Raw genomic sequence first — 19,609 nt, 5'->3', positions numbered from 1 at the left:
AGCAGCAAAACTGGAACTGCTCCTGCTTCACCATACTGCTGCTGCATACCCCCTGGGGGCTTCCTAAGTACCCCCAGCAGGCAACCTAATAGAAAATTAGGGCTTAAAAGGAACCTCAGGAGGTCACTTAGTCCAACCCCCTGCTCAAAGCAGGACCATCTCCAACTAGATCATTCCAGCTATGCACTCTGTTCTTTCTCTATTAAGATCTAATACAATCCATACTGAAAACAAGCTTTTTTCCTTTACCTGTAAAAGTAATTTTCTTCAATTTCACTTTTAAGACTATATTCTAGGCCTTCTATTTTCTAGGCATTTAAAAAGACTGAGCAACATGACTAACAGCTAGCTAGATGTCAGTATAACTGCTGCTGAAACTGTAATCCCTAGATAACAGCAAGGACAAAAAACAAGCCCTTGTATCTTTAGTACCTCCTATCAGTGGTTGTAATAAAGCTTAAAATAGACAAGAGCATGCCAACACTTTCCCATTCTGAAGTCAAGAAAGGGGTTTCCATATCTCAATAATATAGTACAAAAGCCTTTACCAGGTAATTAAAAACTGCACAAACCAACAAGCAAAAAAAGAATTCAACACACAACTTCTCTAGAGGAAGAAAAAATATGCATCAAGTTTTATTCAGCATAATAAGTCCACCAACACAAAAGGTTACAGGAAATAGAAAGTGCATTAATAAAAGCTAGTCTTTACCAAAAAGAAAATATATTATTGATTCAAAATATCTTACACTTGAATGATGTAATAATTTATTCTGGGCAGCTACTGATTAAGAGGAAAAACAAGAGTGACTGCTTCATAAGGAGCCCTAGCTTCCCAGTTAAAAGTCAGAGAGGTCAGTAGAGATCGCTGAGTCCTGCAGTCTTCCTTGCTTTCTGCATTAGTGCCCTCAGCTGAAACTGCTTGCGAGACAAAAGACGCACATGCTGGAGAAAGAGAAAAGGAATTTAGGACAGTCAGCGATTGTTCAGCCTTCAGTATAACCACCATGGATGGATCCAGGATTTCATGAAGGGGGTACAGGAGTTAGCAACAGGTGCTGCAGAGGTGGCTGCACCCTAGCTCCCCCTCCCACTGGGATGGGCAGATCATGCCACAGAAACAGCAGCCACAGACCTTTTAAGTCCCAGAATCAGGTAAGAACCCTTCCACCCCTGCTCTTGGCACCCTGTCCCTTCCCCTCTGTGCTCAGTAGCACCTCCCAGCCCACTGCTGCTGCTGTCCCTGGCCTTGGAGGGGGAAGTTTCAGAATTGTTCCAGCCAAGCTACCCAAGGAGCTGGGCTCAGTCAGGGACAGCAAGTGCAGGTTTCCCCTCACTGAGCCCATGCTCAGGCTGGTGGGGAACAAGCTGTCTCTGGCTGAGCCTAGCTCCCTGTGCAAGGAGCCATGAAACAGTCCCTGGCTGCTGCTCCTGCCAGGAGACCTCAAAGGTGTTTATGACCACCCCATTCCACCCCCCTCTGGACTCACCCAACAGCCACATTATATCACATCCACCTCTGGAAATACATGCAGACTTTTAGAGCCAATAGCCTTGAAGCCCTTATACTCTTAATATCTAGGAAGAGATGGATGGAGTGCATAATAACATTCTCTATAAACCGCAATACTTCAATGTGCTTCATTCTGATTAGGATTATTAGTGACAAACGATAACTAAATTCATCTGCACCCTATGTTATATCTTTTAAGTAGGGGTGTGTAAAATGGGTTGTATTCGATTTGGATTCGACCTGAATCGGGGACAGCGATTCAATTGGTTGATTCGGATCACTGTCCCGATTCCATTCTGCCGAATCTGAAGACTGGATGCTGATTCATAGAATCAGTGATTATGCCACAGACACAGCTTGAAATGTTTTTTCTATATACCGCAAGGTACCAAGCATGGCTCATGAATGCTGAGATGGTGGGCAGCAAACATGGAAATGGACCAGAAGTACTTCCAGTCCACTGCCAAGCACACAGGCCCTCCCCCTGCCCCAGCACCCCCCTGCTCAGCAACTGGCTGCTGGGGGACCCTGGGTGGCCCCTCAGACCCAGGAGGCACCAGTTGCCAAGCCACAGAGGTGCTCCCCAGCACATCCAGACGTGCTTCTGGTCAACTTCTGGGTCTGGTACTGAGTGTGCTGGGGAACCCCCTGTGCTCCTGTGGGACACTCCATCTGCCTCAGCATCACAGCATTCATAAGCCAAGCCTGGTTACCTTGAGGTATGTACAAAAAACATTTAAAGCTGCTTCTGTGTCTGCATTGTCAAATCTTCCCAAATCTCTCCAAATCAATCCAGAGAAATTAAAGGATCTCCGATTCGATTCGGAGATTTGGGCACCGAATTGGGATGAATTTCTGCTGAATTGAATCAGCAACTGAAGCTTTACACAGCCCTACTTTTAAGTATCTGTGCATATTCCAATATCTGAGAGGAAAAAAGTTAAATTGAAGCTACTGGAGAGTACTAATACTGAAGAAAATAGTACTTGCATTCAGCTACTTCTTCACAGTAGCCAGCTTGCTTAAGAGGCAAAGGTCAAACCACCACCTAATGTTTTGTATACGGGATGCTAAAGGTAAAATCCAAATTACAACTTTAGTCAACTATACTTATTAGAAAGAAGGACTGAAAATATTCATTTCCTGAGCAACTGTCAAAGTTAGAGACTGCTAAATTTTTATTCACAAAAGCTTCTGTCCTTGTACTTGAAAAATGTAAAGAGTGAATGAGAAGCTCTAACAAATTGAATACTTCTGTACTTTAAGAAAGTATCAGCTGTAACAGTGGAATTATCAGGTACACAGCATTTTTCTTATTCTGATCTTTAATTAAACACTTAACCTCCAGTTACTTGAATCCAAGACAACCCTAAATTTAAGATGACCCCCTCCCCCCGTAATTAGATTCTGTACATGGAAAATGTATAAGTTTGTTCTCATTTTCCATGTACAGAATCTAATTACTGGAGGCTTGTCTTTAATTCATTCCCCCCACCACTGTAGGGGGGCAGATGCTATGAGGTCAGGCAACTTGTGCCCACCCTGCCCCAGGCCCTCTTTCCTCTTCCCAAGCCTCATCTTCCCCCCTTTATATATTTGCTCCATGTCAATAGGCTCCATCCTTGTTCTAGCTTGGGGCACTGAGCATAGCCCCACCCCAACCCAACCCCTGTAACAGTAGTGGGGACTGCACACTACTACTATAGGCTCAGGCCATGCTCAGTGCCTCAGGCTGCCGCATGGATGGAGCCTGCTGCCATGGGGCAACAGTATGGGGGATGCAGCAGACAGACAGGGAAACAGAGGCTGCAAAGAAGGCAGGGGGGAGATGGGGAAAGAGGTTGTAGAGGGGGAAGGTGGTGGACTATAGAGGCAACAGACAAGTGTCTAACCTGCTCTTGAAAATTTCCAAGGATGGAGACTCCACAAAAGTTCCTCTAGGCAGCCTGTTCCAATGCCTGACCACCCTCACAGTCAGAAAGTTCCTCCTAATCTCCAACCTAAGTTTCTTTTACAGCAGCTGGAGGTCATTTCTCCTTATGCTGTCCTTTGTAGCCAGAGAAAAGGCCATCTCCATCCTCTCTATAAATCACCTTTCAGGTATTTGAAGACTAACCAAAACCCGTCTCAGTCTTCTCTTTGCCAGACTAAATAACCTTACTTCTTTCAGCCTTTCCTCATTAGTTTTGCTTCCCAGTCCCCTAATCATTGTTGTTGTTCTACACTGCATTCTCTTCAGATCAGTCCACATACCTGAAGCGTAGGGCCCAACACTAAGCAGTAATCCAGGTGAGGCCTCACAAGGGCTGGTTGAATAGAGCAAAAGAATCACTTTCTGTATTTCCAAGACTTCACACCTCAAACATTCAATTGGCTCTACAAGTGAACAGCCATGTCACTCACTACTTAGCCCCAGGCTACCAACTGTCCTAGATTTTTGTGACACTCTCTCTCTGCCTTTGCTTTGCCAACATCTGAGCGGGCACAAAGCTTTCTCTCGTGGGTGGATGACCTCTACCTGACCCAAGAAGTCTATGGGCCAACGAGAGGCAAAGCACTGCAAGACCGTTTCAGGCTTGGACATAAGGAAGAATTTCTTTACTGTCCGAGCCCCCAAGGTCTGGAACAGTCTGCCAGCGGAGGTGGTTCAAGCACCTACATTGAACACCTTCAAGAGCAAATTGGATGCTTATCTTGCTGGGATCTTATGACCCCAGCTGACTTCCTGCCCTTTGGGCAGGGGGCTGGACTCGATGATCTCCCGAGGTCCCTTCCAGCCCTAATGTCTATGAAATCTATGAAACATTCCTAGCTCTTTCTGCCCATCTTTAACCAATTCTTCACCTCCGTTTTCTTGTGCAGGGACCGGGACTTCCCCCCTGTGATGCAAGACGGACTCGAGGGGAATGCCTCCAGACCTCAGGTTGGGGAGGACTAGGTTAGACAGCTTCAGGAGGGGCTGGACGTGTTCAAATCAGTGGGTCCAGATGCTCTCCACCCCAGGGTGTTGAGGGAGCTAGCAGGGGTTATTGCAGGGCCTTTGGCACGGCTTTACAAGCACTCATGGTGCTCGGGCCAGGTGTCAGATGATTGGAAGATAGCCAACGTGGTCCCCATCTTTAAAAAAGGGAGAAGGGAGGACCCAGGCAATTATAGGCCCGTCAGTCTTACCTCAATCCTAGGGCAACTCTTTGAGAAGATCATCAAGGAGCACATCTGCAATGGGCTGGCTTCAGGGATGATGCTCAAGGGCAACCAATATGGTTTCATTACAGGCAGGTCATGTCAGACCAACCCGACTGCCTTTTATGATCAGGTCACAAAAGCATTGGATGCAGGTGTCACCGTGAATGTAGTCTTTCTGGACTTCAGCAAGGCCTTTGACACCGTTTCCCACCCCATCCTCATTAAAAAACTAGGCAACTGTGGCACTGAAGCCTACACAGTCAGATGGATTGCAGATTGGCTGAAGGGTCGTACTCAGAGGGTGGTGGTGAATGGGTCATATTTGACCTGGGGAGAAGTGGGCAGCTCAGTCCCCCAGGGCTCGGTCCTTGGGCCCGCGCTGTTCAATTTTTTTTATCGGCGATTTGTACAATGGGGTGAAAAGCAACCTGTTTAAATTCGCTGATGATACCAAAATTTGGGGTGAGGTGAGCACGCTAGTAGGGAGAGAAAGACTGCAGCAAGACCTGGATAGGTTACAGGGTGGGCTAACAAAAACAGGATGCGTTTCAATACTGAGTAGAAACCAGCAGCACACTTATAAGACTGGAAACTCCCTTCTTGACAGCACAGAAGCAAAAAAGGATCTTGGAGTCATTACTGACTCCAAGATGAACATGGGCCGACAATGCGAGGTCACGGTTGGCAGGGCTAACTGGACCTTGTCATGAATCCACAAGTGCTTCTCAAGTAGGACCAAGGAGGTGATCCTCCCCCTCTATGCGACACTGGTCAGGCCACAGCTGGAGTACTGTGTCCAGTTCTGTGTGCCACACTTCAAGAGAGATGTGGACAACACTGAGAGGGTCCAGAGGAGGGCCACCTGCATGATCTGGGGACAACAGGGCAGACCCTACAATGAGAGACTGTAGACCTGAACCTGTTCAGCCTTCACAAGAGAAGGCTGAGGGGGGACCTGGCGACAGTCTATAAACTCACTAGGGGAGACCAGAAGGGTTTGGGAGAGACCTTGTTTCCCCTAGCATAATAAGGAATAATGACCACAAGTTGTTGGAGAGTAGGTTTAGATTAGACATCCGTAAGAACTACTTCACAGTCAAGGCGGCTAGGATCTGGAACCAACTTCCAATGGAAGTGGTGCTGGCTCCTACCCTGGGGGGTCTTTAAGAAGGGACTTGATGCCTACATGGCTAGAGTCATTTGAGCCCAGTTTTTCTCCTGCCCAGGCCGGGGGGGGGGGTCGTCGTCGGACTTGAAGATCTACATGGTCCCTTCCAACCCGACTTTTCTGATTCTATTATTATGATTCTATGATCTGTCAGCATCTCCTGTAAATACCTCCAGCTTGCTCCCTTGTGAACCATTTATCTTCCTTTCTTAAGTCTCACCACTGCTGTAATGCCTACAAAATCCAAACTGGTGATCCAAATTTGTCATAGGTTCTCTCTTGCCTCTTATTCTTCCCCTTCTTATTCCTTTCTGAGCATCATACTAATATTCCAATAAAAAAAAAAACACCCCTTACTCCCCCTACTAGCACAGATGGTCAATAAAGCTGTGCCAGTTCTTTGACACATACTGGTTCACATGGTATACTCCTTATGCTATCCATCTGTTTCTGCTGTTTTAGACTGTAGGACCTCAGGGTAGGAACTGTCTCTATTTGTACAGTGCTCAACACAGTGAAATCCTGGCCTGGATGGAGGCCTGTGGATCTTTAATATGAATATTTACTATTAAAATGCTTAAGGAACCATGAACTACTGGTTTCCTAATGCTGAGAACTAAGATGAACTTACCAGAGCCACCACAGACATTTTATGCAGTGGCAATGGATTACTACCACTGCATATTTAATTGTGTATCCAATTGTCAAGCCATATATAATGCTCCGAATCAGACAAACTGCAATAGCCAACTGAAAAAAAAAACACCTATAAAGTGTTCTTCTTCCTCACCTTTCAAGATAAAGGTACGTTTTAATTCAAAGTACAGTGTTTGAAGCTCTGTTTAGACAGGAAAATTTTACAGAAGTGAGAAAGAGAAAGAGATGGGGTATCAGTCAGTGAAAAAAAGAACTGGAGAAGTGAATTAAATTTCATCCTTACAGTTAATTTCTCCCATATCAATATGAAGGCCCAGTAATAAGGCATGGTGGACAAGCTTGCATACTGTTGCACCTGCTCTGATGATGAAGGACTTCAGTCTAATGTGCTTCTAGTCACAGAATCTTCACTATCACTTCCATTCCTTTTAAGACTAGAAGCTCTCTTTTTTAAAGAATGCCAACCCCCCTTTTAGTTCCCATTATTAAAGTAGCAACATCAATGTCCTAAAGGCAGTCACAGAAATCAATGCCAAAAGTTAAACAAATTAAAAGTTAATTTAAATAGATAAGTGCACACTTTGAGAAGCTTACCTTTAAAAAGACATCTAGATCTATCACCCCACGTCTCAGTGCTTCTCCAAGGTAAAAGATGGTGTCCTCAATAGCATTTTCCTCTGCATATAAGTTCAGGATTTGTTTGTAAAGTGGTGCTGTAGGAATGATAACTTCATCTATGTCATTATTTTCTGACTGACTTTCCATTTTCTCCAAGGCAGCACTGAGTTCCTCATCTTTCTTCTTCAGAAGTTCTATGTTCTTATCAACTTCAGCCTGAAAATATTTAAAATATTAAGAAACATTTAATAAAGTTCTTAAAATCCAGATGACCTCAAATGTTACCTTGATGCATGCCTGACTATATGAACAAATTCTAGGAACTCCATTTGATTCTCAACATTTTTGTTCATTTGTGTCAGAATTTCACTATCTGAGATGCTACCACAGATATTTGGATATTTTCCCTAATTTAAAAGGCACCTATCATTCCAGATGTCCTTTCTGTTCAGTGTGATATTAAAGGATCACTTCTGCCTCTCCATAAAGAGAGAGAATGTCAGTTATTTACTATTTTATTTCATCATCCTTGTTTGGCATTTGGCTACATTTCTTATTTACAGTACACAATACTGCTCTTGAGACAGAAGTTGGAAAATACCCAAACTGAGTCAACCCTTGTGTACTATGAATTTGAAGTGCTTGGCTTAGGGACCATAAAAACAAATCTAGCAATATAGATTTGTGAGCACAATTGTCCAGGTTTTTGAAAAAGCACACTGGAAAAAAATATCCCTCCCGTGTTCACATGCTAACACTCATGTGGTCCACCACAGGTAGAAAGTTCAAATCTAGCACACAGATCTCTGTTGCTAGCAGCTGTTACCCCTATGTGGACTGACATGGAGAAAGGAGTGGAACCTTCTGCAAGTGCATTTCACAAAAAAGCAGATACTGCGGACACAGAGGGTGCCTATACACATGCTGACAGGCTCTAATTAATCGCATCTGCTAGAGTGGTTTAATCAATGTGCTACAGAGTCTCATGTATTTAGTGTCCCAGGTTTCAAAATGGCAGCAGGGGCACTTTAAAGTTCATTGAACAAGCTTTAGTTAAAATACCCCCACTACCATTTTGAAACATGGGATGCTGAATGCATGAGATGCTGCAGTGTTTTAATTAGAGCAGCTCCTGAAAGGTGCTCTAATTAAAATGCACCCTCCAAAAAACACCCTGGAGCATGTGTATACACACCCAGAGAGACTGTGGGATTTGGATTTTAGAGGGGCGTCTCCTCTAGTTGGCAGACTTCACTGCCCATTCTGCCCTTGCAAGCTTGATTCCTCTTCCTTATTTCCATACCTCCTGCTCTTATCCTAATCCTGCATTTACTCCTCACCCTCCTGAGCCCTCTGGCTGACTGTGGGTGCCACTGGGGAGACAAGTGGCCACAGGGTCCAAATGTCTGGGCCCTCACCTGCCTCAGACCCCTGGGTGGGTCATTCCAACCCACAGATGGAAAAAGTTGCTTACCCTTGGTCTAAACAACTGATTCTCAACTGGCATAACACAACACCCTGGGGGGTGCAGTGAGATCCTTTTAAGAGTGCCATGGGGTGCTGCAAAACATTAATTGTGTTAGGTGTACAAACATTTACAAATGATTCACAAGATAAATCCCAAGATTTCAAATAGGAATCCATAGCTTGAGAACCATTCTGACCTGTTCTGGACTTCCCAATTCCTCTGCAACAGAAGCACTGCTCAATTATTTTTCCATAACCAAAAAATGAGTAAAAGCTAAGAGCAGGCACTTTCCAAGGGATAGCTTGGGAAAGGTGCATCTCTAAAAAGGTTGAGAACCACTACTCTAAACAAAGAGGAAGACAAGGTGCAGAGGCAAAACAAATGGTTTTCCAAACTGTTACATGGAATATTTATGAATGAAGAGCATAGACCTTTAACGAAGGCTTTTTTTTTTTTTTTTTAAATGAATGAAAGAACTAGGGAAGAGCTGAAAAATTAAAATTGAGATGGATACATACTATAACTATGTATTTATAACAAGGCAGCTCAGAAAAATAAAAACCCTGCCCACATTATACATGCATCATTTTATCTTGAGCAGTAAAGTGTCTTTGGGGGGAAGGGGAAGACTGTATCATTGTTTTCCCACTGCTAAATAAATTATATATGTAAAAGTTAGAAAACAGTTTTCTGCATCCTAATTGCATAGACAAATTACGGTGAGTTAACACAGTCCAGAATATTGCTGATATGCAACAATTGTCCATATATTCACTCTCAGCCCGCTGTAAGGGAAAGTTAGAATGCAGCAGCCTACCTTTCCACAAAGTTGGGCTACATTATCACAGTTTAGTTTTCATAGAATCATAGGGCTGGAAGGGACCCCGAAGGATCATCAGGTCCAGCCGCCTGCATGAGCAGGAAAGACATCTGGGGTCAGATAGCCCCAGTCAGGTGACCGTCCAGTCTTCTCTTGAAGATCTTGAGGGTAGATGATTGCACCACAGCCTGGGGGGAGCTTGTTCCATAGTTTGGACACCCTAGTTGTAAACAAGTTTTTCCTAATGTTCAGCCTGAAACTATCTTCCAGGAGTTTGTGGCTGTTGTTTCTAGTTTTCCCCCGGGGTGCCCTGGTGAACAGTTGTTCACCGAGCCCATGACGTATGCCTCTGATATAGCAGTAAGCCACAATCAGGTCCCCTCTCAGCCTTTTCTTTAGGCTGAAGAGTCCGAGATCGCTCAGCTGTTCCTCATATAGCTTGCCATGCAAGTCCCTGATCACGTGGGTGGCCCTTCTCTGGACCCTCTCGAGCTTTAGCACATCCTTGTTGAAGTGTGGCACCCAGAACTGGATGCAATTCTCCAGCTGCACCCACACCAATGTTGAGTAAAGCAGGAGAATCACTTCTTTGGATTTACTGGAGATGCATTGATTGATGCATGCCAGAGTTTTATTGGCCCTAGCAGCTACTGCATTGTATTGCCAGCTTATGTTCATGCTGCGGTCTATTGTTACCCCCAGATACCTTTCATTTGTAGTGCTGGTCAGGTTAGCAATGCCCAGACTGTAGGTGTGCTGGGGGTTCTTTCTTCCCAAATGCAGTACTTTGCATTTCTCTCTATGTTGAACCTCATCTGGTTCCATTCTGCTCAACAGGCCAGCCTGTCTAGGTCTGCTTGTATCTGCAGCCTATCTGCGAGTGTGTCCACACAACCCCATATCTTGGTGTTATCCGTTAACTTGGCCAACGGGCTTTTCACCCCCTCATCTACGTCACTGATTGAGATATTGAACAGCACTGGGCCAAGTACCAACCCCGGGGTACACTGCTGCCCACCTCTCGCCAGAACACCAATCCATTCATCTGGACTCTCTGTGTCATACCCCACAACCAGTTTCACACCCACTTGACAGTCCCACAGTTGAGCCCAATATCTTCCAGTTTTCTGATCAGTACCTCGTGGGATACCAAGTCAAAGGTTTTCTGGAAGTTGAGGTATATGATGTCAACTGCTTTTCTCTCATCCAGGTGATAAGTCACCTGATCATAAAAAGAAATGAGGTTGGTCAGACCAGACCTGCCCGTGACAAAGCCATGCTGGCTGTCATTCGGTATTATGCTTTCTGCAGGCTTGTCACATATAGCCTCTTTGATGAATGTTTCTAGGATTTTCCTTGGAATAGAAGGTAAGCTAAATTGGCCTGTAGTTTCCTGGGTCTTCACGCTTCCCCTTCTTGAAGATGGGCACAACACTGGCCCTCTTCCAGTGGTCTTGGATTTCTCCAGAGGCCCATGATTTTTGAAAGGCCTTTGCCAGGGGCTCTGCGATTCTCTGTCACTTACTGGAAAGCAAGAGCAGGCACATGTCAACTGCTCTGTGCAAAATTCATGACCCCTTCTACTGTGCTGTAATTTGTTTTTCCAGACCACAAGTTGAATAGTGTCATTTGGACTTCCATTCACCATTCTTTCACAAATCACACACCTCAGTTTCAAAACAAAAACCAACTTTTTTTTTTAATGGGGTATGTTGACAGTCTGAATGTCTACCATAGACCGCATACATGGTTTTATAGACTAATGGAAATCTAGATGCATGGCATTGGCTGTGGTCAGAAGTTGAAATCATAAGCATTACAAACACCTTGTGGTGACTCCGTAGTACAATGTAGTACTCTGTACTCCAATCAGATGCCTTTGAATACATGTAAGCCAATGCCCCTCATAACACTATACTTTTGTAACAAATGCTTGTCTGTCTTTGGCCACTGTTTCTCAAACAACTTACCACTTCCTGATCTAGGCGAGTTACCATCTCTTCCAGTTTTTGGTGACCTTTTCTCAGGTCCTCTTCCGTCCGCTTCAAGGCATTGAGTTCAGCTTGTGCCCGATCCATTTCTTCCTTCATCCGCCATCTCAATTTATCACTGACTGCTGAAATAAGAGATGCTCGAATGGTATCCTCACTGATGGTGCCATCTCTGCTGGGACCTACAGAATAAAATTCACAAGTACAAAATTACTCTCTTCTGGATAAATTCTGGTATAGGACCATTTGACTGAAAGTGGTAGATTCCCATTCCTTGTTTGAAAAATACAAGATAGCATAGAAAAAATGCACAAACCAATACAGAAGGCTACAAGATACAAAAAGAAAAACACAGGTAGGAACTGAAGGGTGCATCTATGCACTCAAATTTGCATTAATATCCACACTTTATTTCCTTTTTTTTTTTTTCTCCCTTTCTTTTAAGGGGTTGCCCATCTCACCACCAGGGAAAACAGATAGAATCCATAAATAATTTCATTCTGTAGCTGAAAGTTGAATATATGAAAAATCCTAGAAAAGTTAGTACAGAAGTCCTACAAACATGAATCTGCTTTCAAAAACTGTTTTGCAGTTTATTAACCAGTCTCTCTATTTACTAAGATTAATGAAAAGCAAACGCATACAACCCTAAACCACAATATTTTAAAAGTAAGTCTAAACATAGCAGCCACTTTTCTCTCTCTCATCCTTATTTGAAACACTGAAATAGTAAGAATGAATAAGCAATAACAGAACCACCTCACAGACAACTGACAGTTCAACATTGGTTTATTTTGATACCCTAAACTGTACACAGAGGAATTTAATGACACTTACAATTCTGCAACAATATTTTTTAAGTTTCTCATGTAATTACACAACAAAATCTCATCACATCCAAAATAGATTAGCCAAGTATAACATTTTGATTATGCACAAAAATATCTCACAAATGAAGTTGCTTTCTGTATGAGCAGATTAAAAGCAATAGTGCATAGAACACTATAGCCATCAACTCAAAAAATGCTTTCTAATCTAGAGTTTCTTCTCCCGTCTTCATGCAGATTAGAACTCTCTTCACAAGTCCTTTTGATTGGCCGTATTTTTTTTTTTTTTTTTACATGCATGTCCTATTAAACTTGTTTTAAGCTGAAATATTAATTCCGTCAATGGTATTCAAAGCCAACAAATGTTTATAATCAGCATTTGTACATTTTTGGAACAAATTATTCAAGTCAAACTAACCAACAATTAAATAGCACTATAGTAGGAAAACTGTATTTTACCTTAAACAACTCAAAGAATCCACAAGTTTCAGATGGAGCCTTAGTTTGCAGTCATCCATCCTTTTTTTCTCCTGTGATCTTTAAAATTCTTCCTCTGAATAACAATTTTTCCCAGTTTTCAGTCAGGTCTTTTCTAAGAAGATTTACGTAGAATCAACCTCCTTGGACAACTGATGGAGTCCATAAGAGACATTATGACAGCTCATCCCAGTAGCTAAGGGCGATGCGATTGGCCCCTTTCCAAGTCCGGATGTTGTCATAACTTCTGGTTCACTGAACAGAACCAATACTGTAAACTCTTGTCTGCTCCTCCTAAAGTCTCTTGGCCTGGTCTGTTCTCTTGTTCACATGGTTAGATTCTTCAAATCCACAATGTCCTCAAGGATAATGTTTCTGGTCCCAGTCTTTTCTTCTAGTCTGCAGATTTTGATTTCTAAGTTCATGTTCTCTTTGCAAAACTGAGGACTTCACAATTCATTTTCTTCAGTGCTGTTTTTTTTTTTTTTGCAGTCAACTTTCCATATTTCTTTACTTGATTTAAGCATTGAAATCTGAAGGAGCTACATACAAACTTCTTTACTTCAGCACTATGTTTTCAGGTACGGAGTCATACTTTATCCTCTGGATGACATAAAACATTTCAAAGTCCTGTACTGGTCTCAGGTTACCTTTCTTTTCCTGTTCACTTTTGTAGCTAGTCTTTTACAACACAGTCCCGTATCTCGTGGAATTCAAATAAACAGTTTAGCATAACACTAAGTTCCCTATGTTTGCTGATCCTCTCTGAACAGTCCCTCATTTTCTCTCTTAAAAATATATAACTGAACATACAGAAAGAAGACGGGTAACTTCTGTAGTACCCAGGGTATCCTTTTTATATACTATGCCAATTAACACTCCAATTCTGAACACACCCACACATAGGCACATCCCCAGATATCACACAGGTTTGCACAGCGCTGTGTTTATTTAATTTGAATCTAATATTTTTATTTAATTTTTCAAATACCGAGAGAGCAAGCACTTGAAAAAGAAAATAACTTAATAAAGCAATAATGATTGAGATTATGTTCTTTGTGAGATTACTAACCAGTGGGAAGATTTACTGAGTCACATGTTAAGCTATTAATACTCAAAATCCAGCTACTGGAAATAGTCAGTGCTCATATTATTGTTGCTGTTTCACTAGCATTCATTAACAGGAAGCCTTTTGTCACAGAAAATTTATTTTTAGATATCCAACCCTCCTGACAGGTTATATTTATTATTAAATGCAGCACAACAGGAGACATGCTAATCAATCACCCTCAGCATACATAGGTTAATAGGTGACATATTCTGGTACACTAAAAACGTGTGGCACCATTACATTAAGTACTCACTCAGGGTCACACTGGACTTACTGAGCTTATTTAACAGGTTCATAATGGTTAAACTAGGTATTCAACATAAATATGGATTTATTTTTAATAAAATTAAATATCACCATCCAGGAAAATCTAGTCTATTTTATTCCACACAGGTGGATTTCTACCAATCATCTATTGCACTCTGCACATCTTTGTTTTAATCCTATGTTTGTTAGTGAAGAAACCATAAGAAGATCCTGTGCATTAAGTGTAAGATGAAATTCTTTTAGAAATTAATCAGGCATAACTATTTGGGGCAATTAAGAATATAGCTAGCTGCAGTTTGACTGCAGTTACTCTTTAGTTTGTTGGTTTTGCTTGATATAAATCATGTACAAAACACTGATACTGGCCTACAGACTACAGTAATCATGCTCAGTAATTTCTACATTCTTTTGCCCAAAGATTAAATGATAAATAGTAAAGGGTATTTTCCTCTAATAAACTGGTAGGTGCTATGTAGAAATTTGCTTTTGATAAATGATCCACACTACGATTAAAAAAACCCAAAAAAACAACCCACCAAGATCACTACACTGGTACAGGTAAAATCTGCAAAATTGTGCGTTTACATGGGCTAAGTACTAAAGTGTGATTAAAAAAGTACGGACAATTACAAGCATGAATTCTTTACTAGATTCTTACCCACCTTACTCATTGATTTTTAAGTACGTTCACATTTTTTTCCTGCATCACACTTGCAGAAACCAGGTATGCACATTTTAGCACAGAGTTCAACCTTTCAAACTGTTGCAGCAAGGTGCTGCCTGAAATACAGAAAACTTCCATCTCCCCCATTCTACCTTGGAGAACTCAAGTACAGTAGTCTCCCTCGCTTACCTTTGGCATTTTTCCCCTAGCTTCCCCCCTCCCTTCTCCCCTGCTCTACCTTTTGTTTTTCTAATTTCCACCTATTTACACTCTCACTGACATCCTGTCACACTTCTAGCTTCTTTCATTCCTTGGATCTCTCAGAACAGCAACAACTTCTTCTGCTTGAAAAAGGCTGATTGCACCAGAAAGCTTGCAAATAAGTGTTTTCCAACTACTCGGCTGGTCTAATAAAAGATTGACTTTTATTAGTAGATGTTTTGGATGGGGAATCTAGAAAAAAGATGACAGAGCTGAGATGGAAATACAAAGCGCCCGAGCAAGGGACTAACAAAATCAAGGGATGGGGGAGAGGAGGGGAATGCGACTAGGTTACATACTATACAATGTTAGCCAACTAAGCCCAGAGGTGGGGGGGATGTGGGAAGGGGAGCGGGGGGTCGTGATGCTGAGAGGGAAAGTAGATAGATACACACGTACTCGTTACAGTGGTCCGCAATGTTGGAGGAAGTGGCTCGGAGAAAGCGTCTCAGTCCATAAAGTCCGATCGCGGGGGTCCTCTTCAGGTGAGGTGGGGTCGTCCGTGGCAGCGAAATCCTCTCGACGTGAAGCGAAGCGGGGGGACGGTTCAGGCGGCGGTGTCCTCTGGGTCCAGTCCGGCAGCGGCTCGTCTGGAGGGGTCAGTGTACTGGCGGTGGCCTGTGATGTGCTCCACATAGATGTCGCGGGACCAGCGGATGTTGTCGGACACCATGAGGCAGCGCATCAGCTTGGCGTAGCAGTGGGAAACACGGCAGGCACAGAAGACGCTCTCATTGCTGGGGTCCCAGGCTCCGAACGTCCCCATGATGAGTGCGTCCGTCACGTCGTAGCCGCAGCCCCTCAGGGTGTTGGCCAGCGGGGCATACTTCTCCCGCCTGTGAGCCCGGGCATCGGTGAAGGCTTGGCGCCAGTTCTCGAAGGGGATGGTGATGTTCACGATCACGATCTTCTTGGCCTCATGGTCCGTGACGACGATGTCGGGGCGCAGCTGGTTCTCGCAGCCCGGGACGGTGCGGTTCACGGAGATCGCCCCCGCCCCGGCCGGGATGGCCCACATCAGGTGGTCCTGGACAGCATTGTGGTGGAGCTGCCAGGCTCTGGTGTGCAGCTTGCAGCCGCACAGCACACTCCCAGCTCCCGGCGCTCCTCAGTCCAAGTCCAGGCGCAGCCAATGCGGCTCCCGAGGCGGTGCGTGGTGTTGCAGGCTCGGCTCCACAGTGAGGCAAAGTCCCCGCCGTCCTGGCTGAACTCGCCCTCCAGCGAGCCACGAAGGAAGGTGGCCAAGTCTTGTCCGGTGGGCTGCCGCCCAATCCTCTTGTGGGCGGTCTCCTCCAGGGCGCTGGCGGCGATGATACTTACCGTGGCGTCTGGGCAGATGAGGAGGTGGAAGGCGTGGGTGACCACCGCGATGTCGCAGAGGTCTTCCATGTGGGGCACGTTGGCGCCTCCCTGCCGGTAGGGGATGTGCAGGACCTCGTTGCTAATTACATTTACCCAAAGAACCTTGCCTGCCTTTGTCCTTAGACCAATACCGCTACGACCAAAAACCCATCTCTCCAGAGAATTTCAGGCTGAACTCAACCGAAAAGTATTACTTAAGTTTATTAAGTTTTACTTAATAAAAAGTAAAACTGTTTATTATGGAATAATACAGAGCTTTACTATTTATCTCATGTTTTTGGTTTACCAGTGTCATAATGGGGGAAGGAGGGAAAACAACTGGTGCCTGCAGACGTTGGTGTTCACAAAAGTTGCCACTTTTTCTTTGCCTTGGGCACTCGGCTGCATCCCTATGCTGTGGTTTACACTTAAATACTTAGACCAGTGGCTCTCACCCAGGGTGCCACAGGAACCTGTTATGGTACTGGAGAAACCTTCCCACATGCCTCACTTTAAGAGGCATGTCACAGCTGATCAAGAAGTGGCTGTGGCAGAAAGGTCAGGATGCCACCTGATACAACTGTCCTGCACACCTCTGTTTCCAGGAGGTGCATACGGGACTGGACTGAGAAGGGCTGCGGTATGAGGCAAGGCACTTGCTTGCTTTAGGCTTATCAGATAAACCCAATGCAAGCAGGCCTGCCATTCCCAGTCTAGCTGTGCATGAGGCCCTTTCACCCGGCAGTGGCAACACCCCAGTTAAGAAGCACTGAGGTAAGACAAGGCAGCACGAAGCACTTCTCAACCAGGGTGCCATCAAATTCAAAAAAGGTTATGGAGGGATGCCCTGACTTAAGGGTTGACAGCCCACTGACTTAAGAGATACAAAGTCTCAATTATAATAACAATCTATGTACCTGAATATTTCAACCTTCATGGCTGAACTTGATGCTGAAGCTTCTCTTCCAACAACAGGAAAAAGAACAAAGGAATAACAAAGAGAGAGAAAACAACCCCAAACAAAACCACACACACAAAACTATCCTCCTTCCCAAGCCATTTAAACAAGGATAATAGTAAATTACTGGAAACAAGTCAGATCATCATGCATGTCATACCAATGAATAAAATAAGACAAATCTCTCGAAGGAAAAAAAACCCCCAAACACAAAAAGGTAGAAAAAGGTATATTAGTCTGCATCTCGCAAGACTTAGACAGCTCTAACAACAAAAATAGCCACATTAGCAGAGCAAAAGGAATCACAAAGATCATTTCCTTAGCTTTTTCCACCACTATCCTCTTTGAAAAATTCTCCTTTTAGATTTAATAAACAAATTCCTTTATCAACTAAGTCAAGTCACATCCTTTTCCGCTTTCTCAGGCATTCTCAACTCCTAAGAGCCAGGAAGACCCCAAAACTAAAATTAAGCCCCTCTTCCAATGCAACAGTCAAGAAGGGAAAAAGTATTTGAAAACTGTTTATAACCCTCCCAACAAAACCCTCCCACCTAAAGTAATTTAGGGTATTTCAAACTACCAAAGTAACACTACTATTTTTGAGGTGGGGAGGAAGAGGCAGTATAACAAGTTATATCAGCAAAGGAGATACTGCATTAGCCAGCAATAAATATAGATTATAGCTGTATATATTTTTTAAAGCAAGAAAAAGGTGAAATTCCCCTAATAACATATATTGGAAATTAATATTTCCTTATTAAGGAGGCAACAAATAATTTATCGTTTAATAACTGTCCCATTGTACTTCACGTTCACCAACACAGACTATCTGTAAGGAAAAGATAACACGGGTCCCCTGAAGAGGGCCCTCAACTCCAGAATTTATTTTCCCTTCTTATTCTCACAGAACACAAAACTGGTCTATTATTAAGTGTTTAGCTTGCACGGCTATGTCATTTGGTTGGGGGGAAGCAGGGAGGAGGGAGAAAACATAACCTTAACCCAGCACAGCCAAGTTAGCAAACGCCCTAGTTTATATGAAAAATGCTCTCTCCCCTTTCAGTAAACTTCATCTGATTTGTACAAAGGCCTGAGAACTTTAGACCTCAGAAGCACAGAATAAAGCCAATGTCTGTTATTTTGTTTGTCTGCCTCAGGGCAAAGTGGATGAGTATGAGCTAATTTAAGTTTTGGTCCCCCCCACCCCTTTTTTTTTTTTTTACATAAATAGTATTTATTTTTAATTATGTTTCTGCACTTGTTGTAGAACAATTCAATTCATTCTGTGGATCAAAACAAATGCAGAAAAGAGGCATAATTGCAGGTAACGAGGACAGCTGAGCTGTGACAGACAAAGTTGATCAGTTTGGGGTGCTCTGATTAAGAGGCGACCAGGACAGCACAACTCAGCTATAATCACAGGTGAAGAAAACTGAACGCATTCAAAAACGAACAGTCTTGAGAAGCTGCAGGAGACAGGCCTATGCCATACTTTTGGCAACAGAGGCTTGGAAAAAGGCAGAGTGGATGTGCCCTGATCAGACTTGAGAAATTCCCAGCTACCAATTTCACTGAACTCACAGGCTACTGGGATAGAGTCATTTCGAGCCTGTTCTAGTTTGGCCCTCATCTCATCTCCATGATGTTACAGAGGCTAGATGTATCCTCTGAAGGAATACTTTAAACAAATCAAAAAGATCCAAACAACCTGAGAAACCTCAACTAATGACAGTTTCTAATTTTCTCTTTCTAGAAATTTATGGTTTCTAATTTTCTCTAGAAGCCTCATGCTTTACCCCAAATATACACCGCATTCTCACATAAGCCACTGTGCTTCATGCAGCTCTCATCACACCATGCCCAAAAATATACCATAACATTAATGCATATAGTTCATGAGCAGATCTTTTTTAGTAATCAAATCCTTAATTAATAGCTCACACTGAAGCCTCTTAAAATCAGAGTACTGGACACTCTGGTGTCACTTGTCAGCATCCCAGACTTCATAAAGTTGTCAGGATTGGTACCCATTTTGGTTATGCAATAGGATGAAATGGTTTCTGAATACATTATAGATTTAAACTCATTCACTTCCAAGAAAATTGACTTTAACAGTATTGGGTTTTTAGGAACAACAGTTTTATCACTCATCTGTAATATAACCTGCAGCAGCACTGAAGAAAGTTTAAAATCAGAAAGTAGTCCCAAAAATCAGAATGCTTTTAGGCTATGAAGTGATACTTGAAGCAAACACAATTCTGCTGCAAACCCAACATACCAAA

The 19,609-nt window shown here is 43.2% G+C and overlaps 1 protein-coding gene across 1 annotated transcript in view; it reads right to left on the bottom strand.

The window, feature by feature from the left end:
* Positions 1 to 603: 603 nt before the first annotated feature.
* Positions 604 to 19,609, bottom strand: part of TSG101 (tumor susceptibility 101) — a 70,369-nt gene continuing 51,363 nt past the window's right edge. The window contains exons 8-10 of the mRNA XM_090032547.1: positions 11,401 to 11,603; positions 7,119 to 7,358; positions 604 to 945 (exon numbers count right to left, since the gene is read on the bottom strand). Of these exons, the coding sequence (XP_089888673.1) occupies positions 856 to 945; positions 7,119 to 7,358; positions 11,401 to 11,603 (533 nt within the window). The 3' untranslated portion in view covers positions 604 to 855. The remainder of the gene's footprint in view (positions 946 to 7,118; positions 7,359 to 11,400; positions 11,604 to 19,609) is intronic.

The sequence above is a fragment of the Crocodylus siamensis genome, chromosome 2 (assembly GCF_052110815.1).
Source record: "Crocodylus siamensis isolate JL-2025a chromosome 2, ASM5211081v1, whole genome shotgun sequence".
In the NCBI taxonomy this organism is placed as follows: Eukaryota; Metazoa; Chordata; order Crocodylia; family Crocodylidae; genus Crocodylus; species Crocodylus siamensis.
Note: the sequence above shows the minus strand (reverse complement) of the source record. Positions and strands in the feature narration are given on the sequence as shown.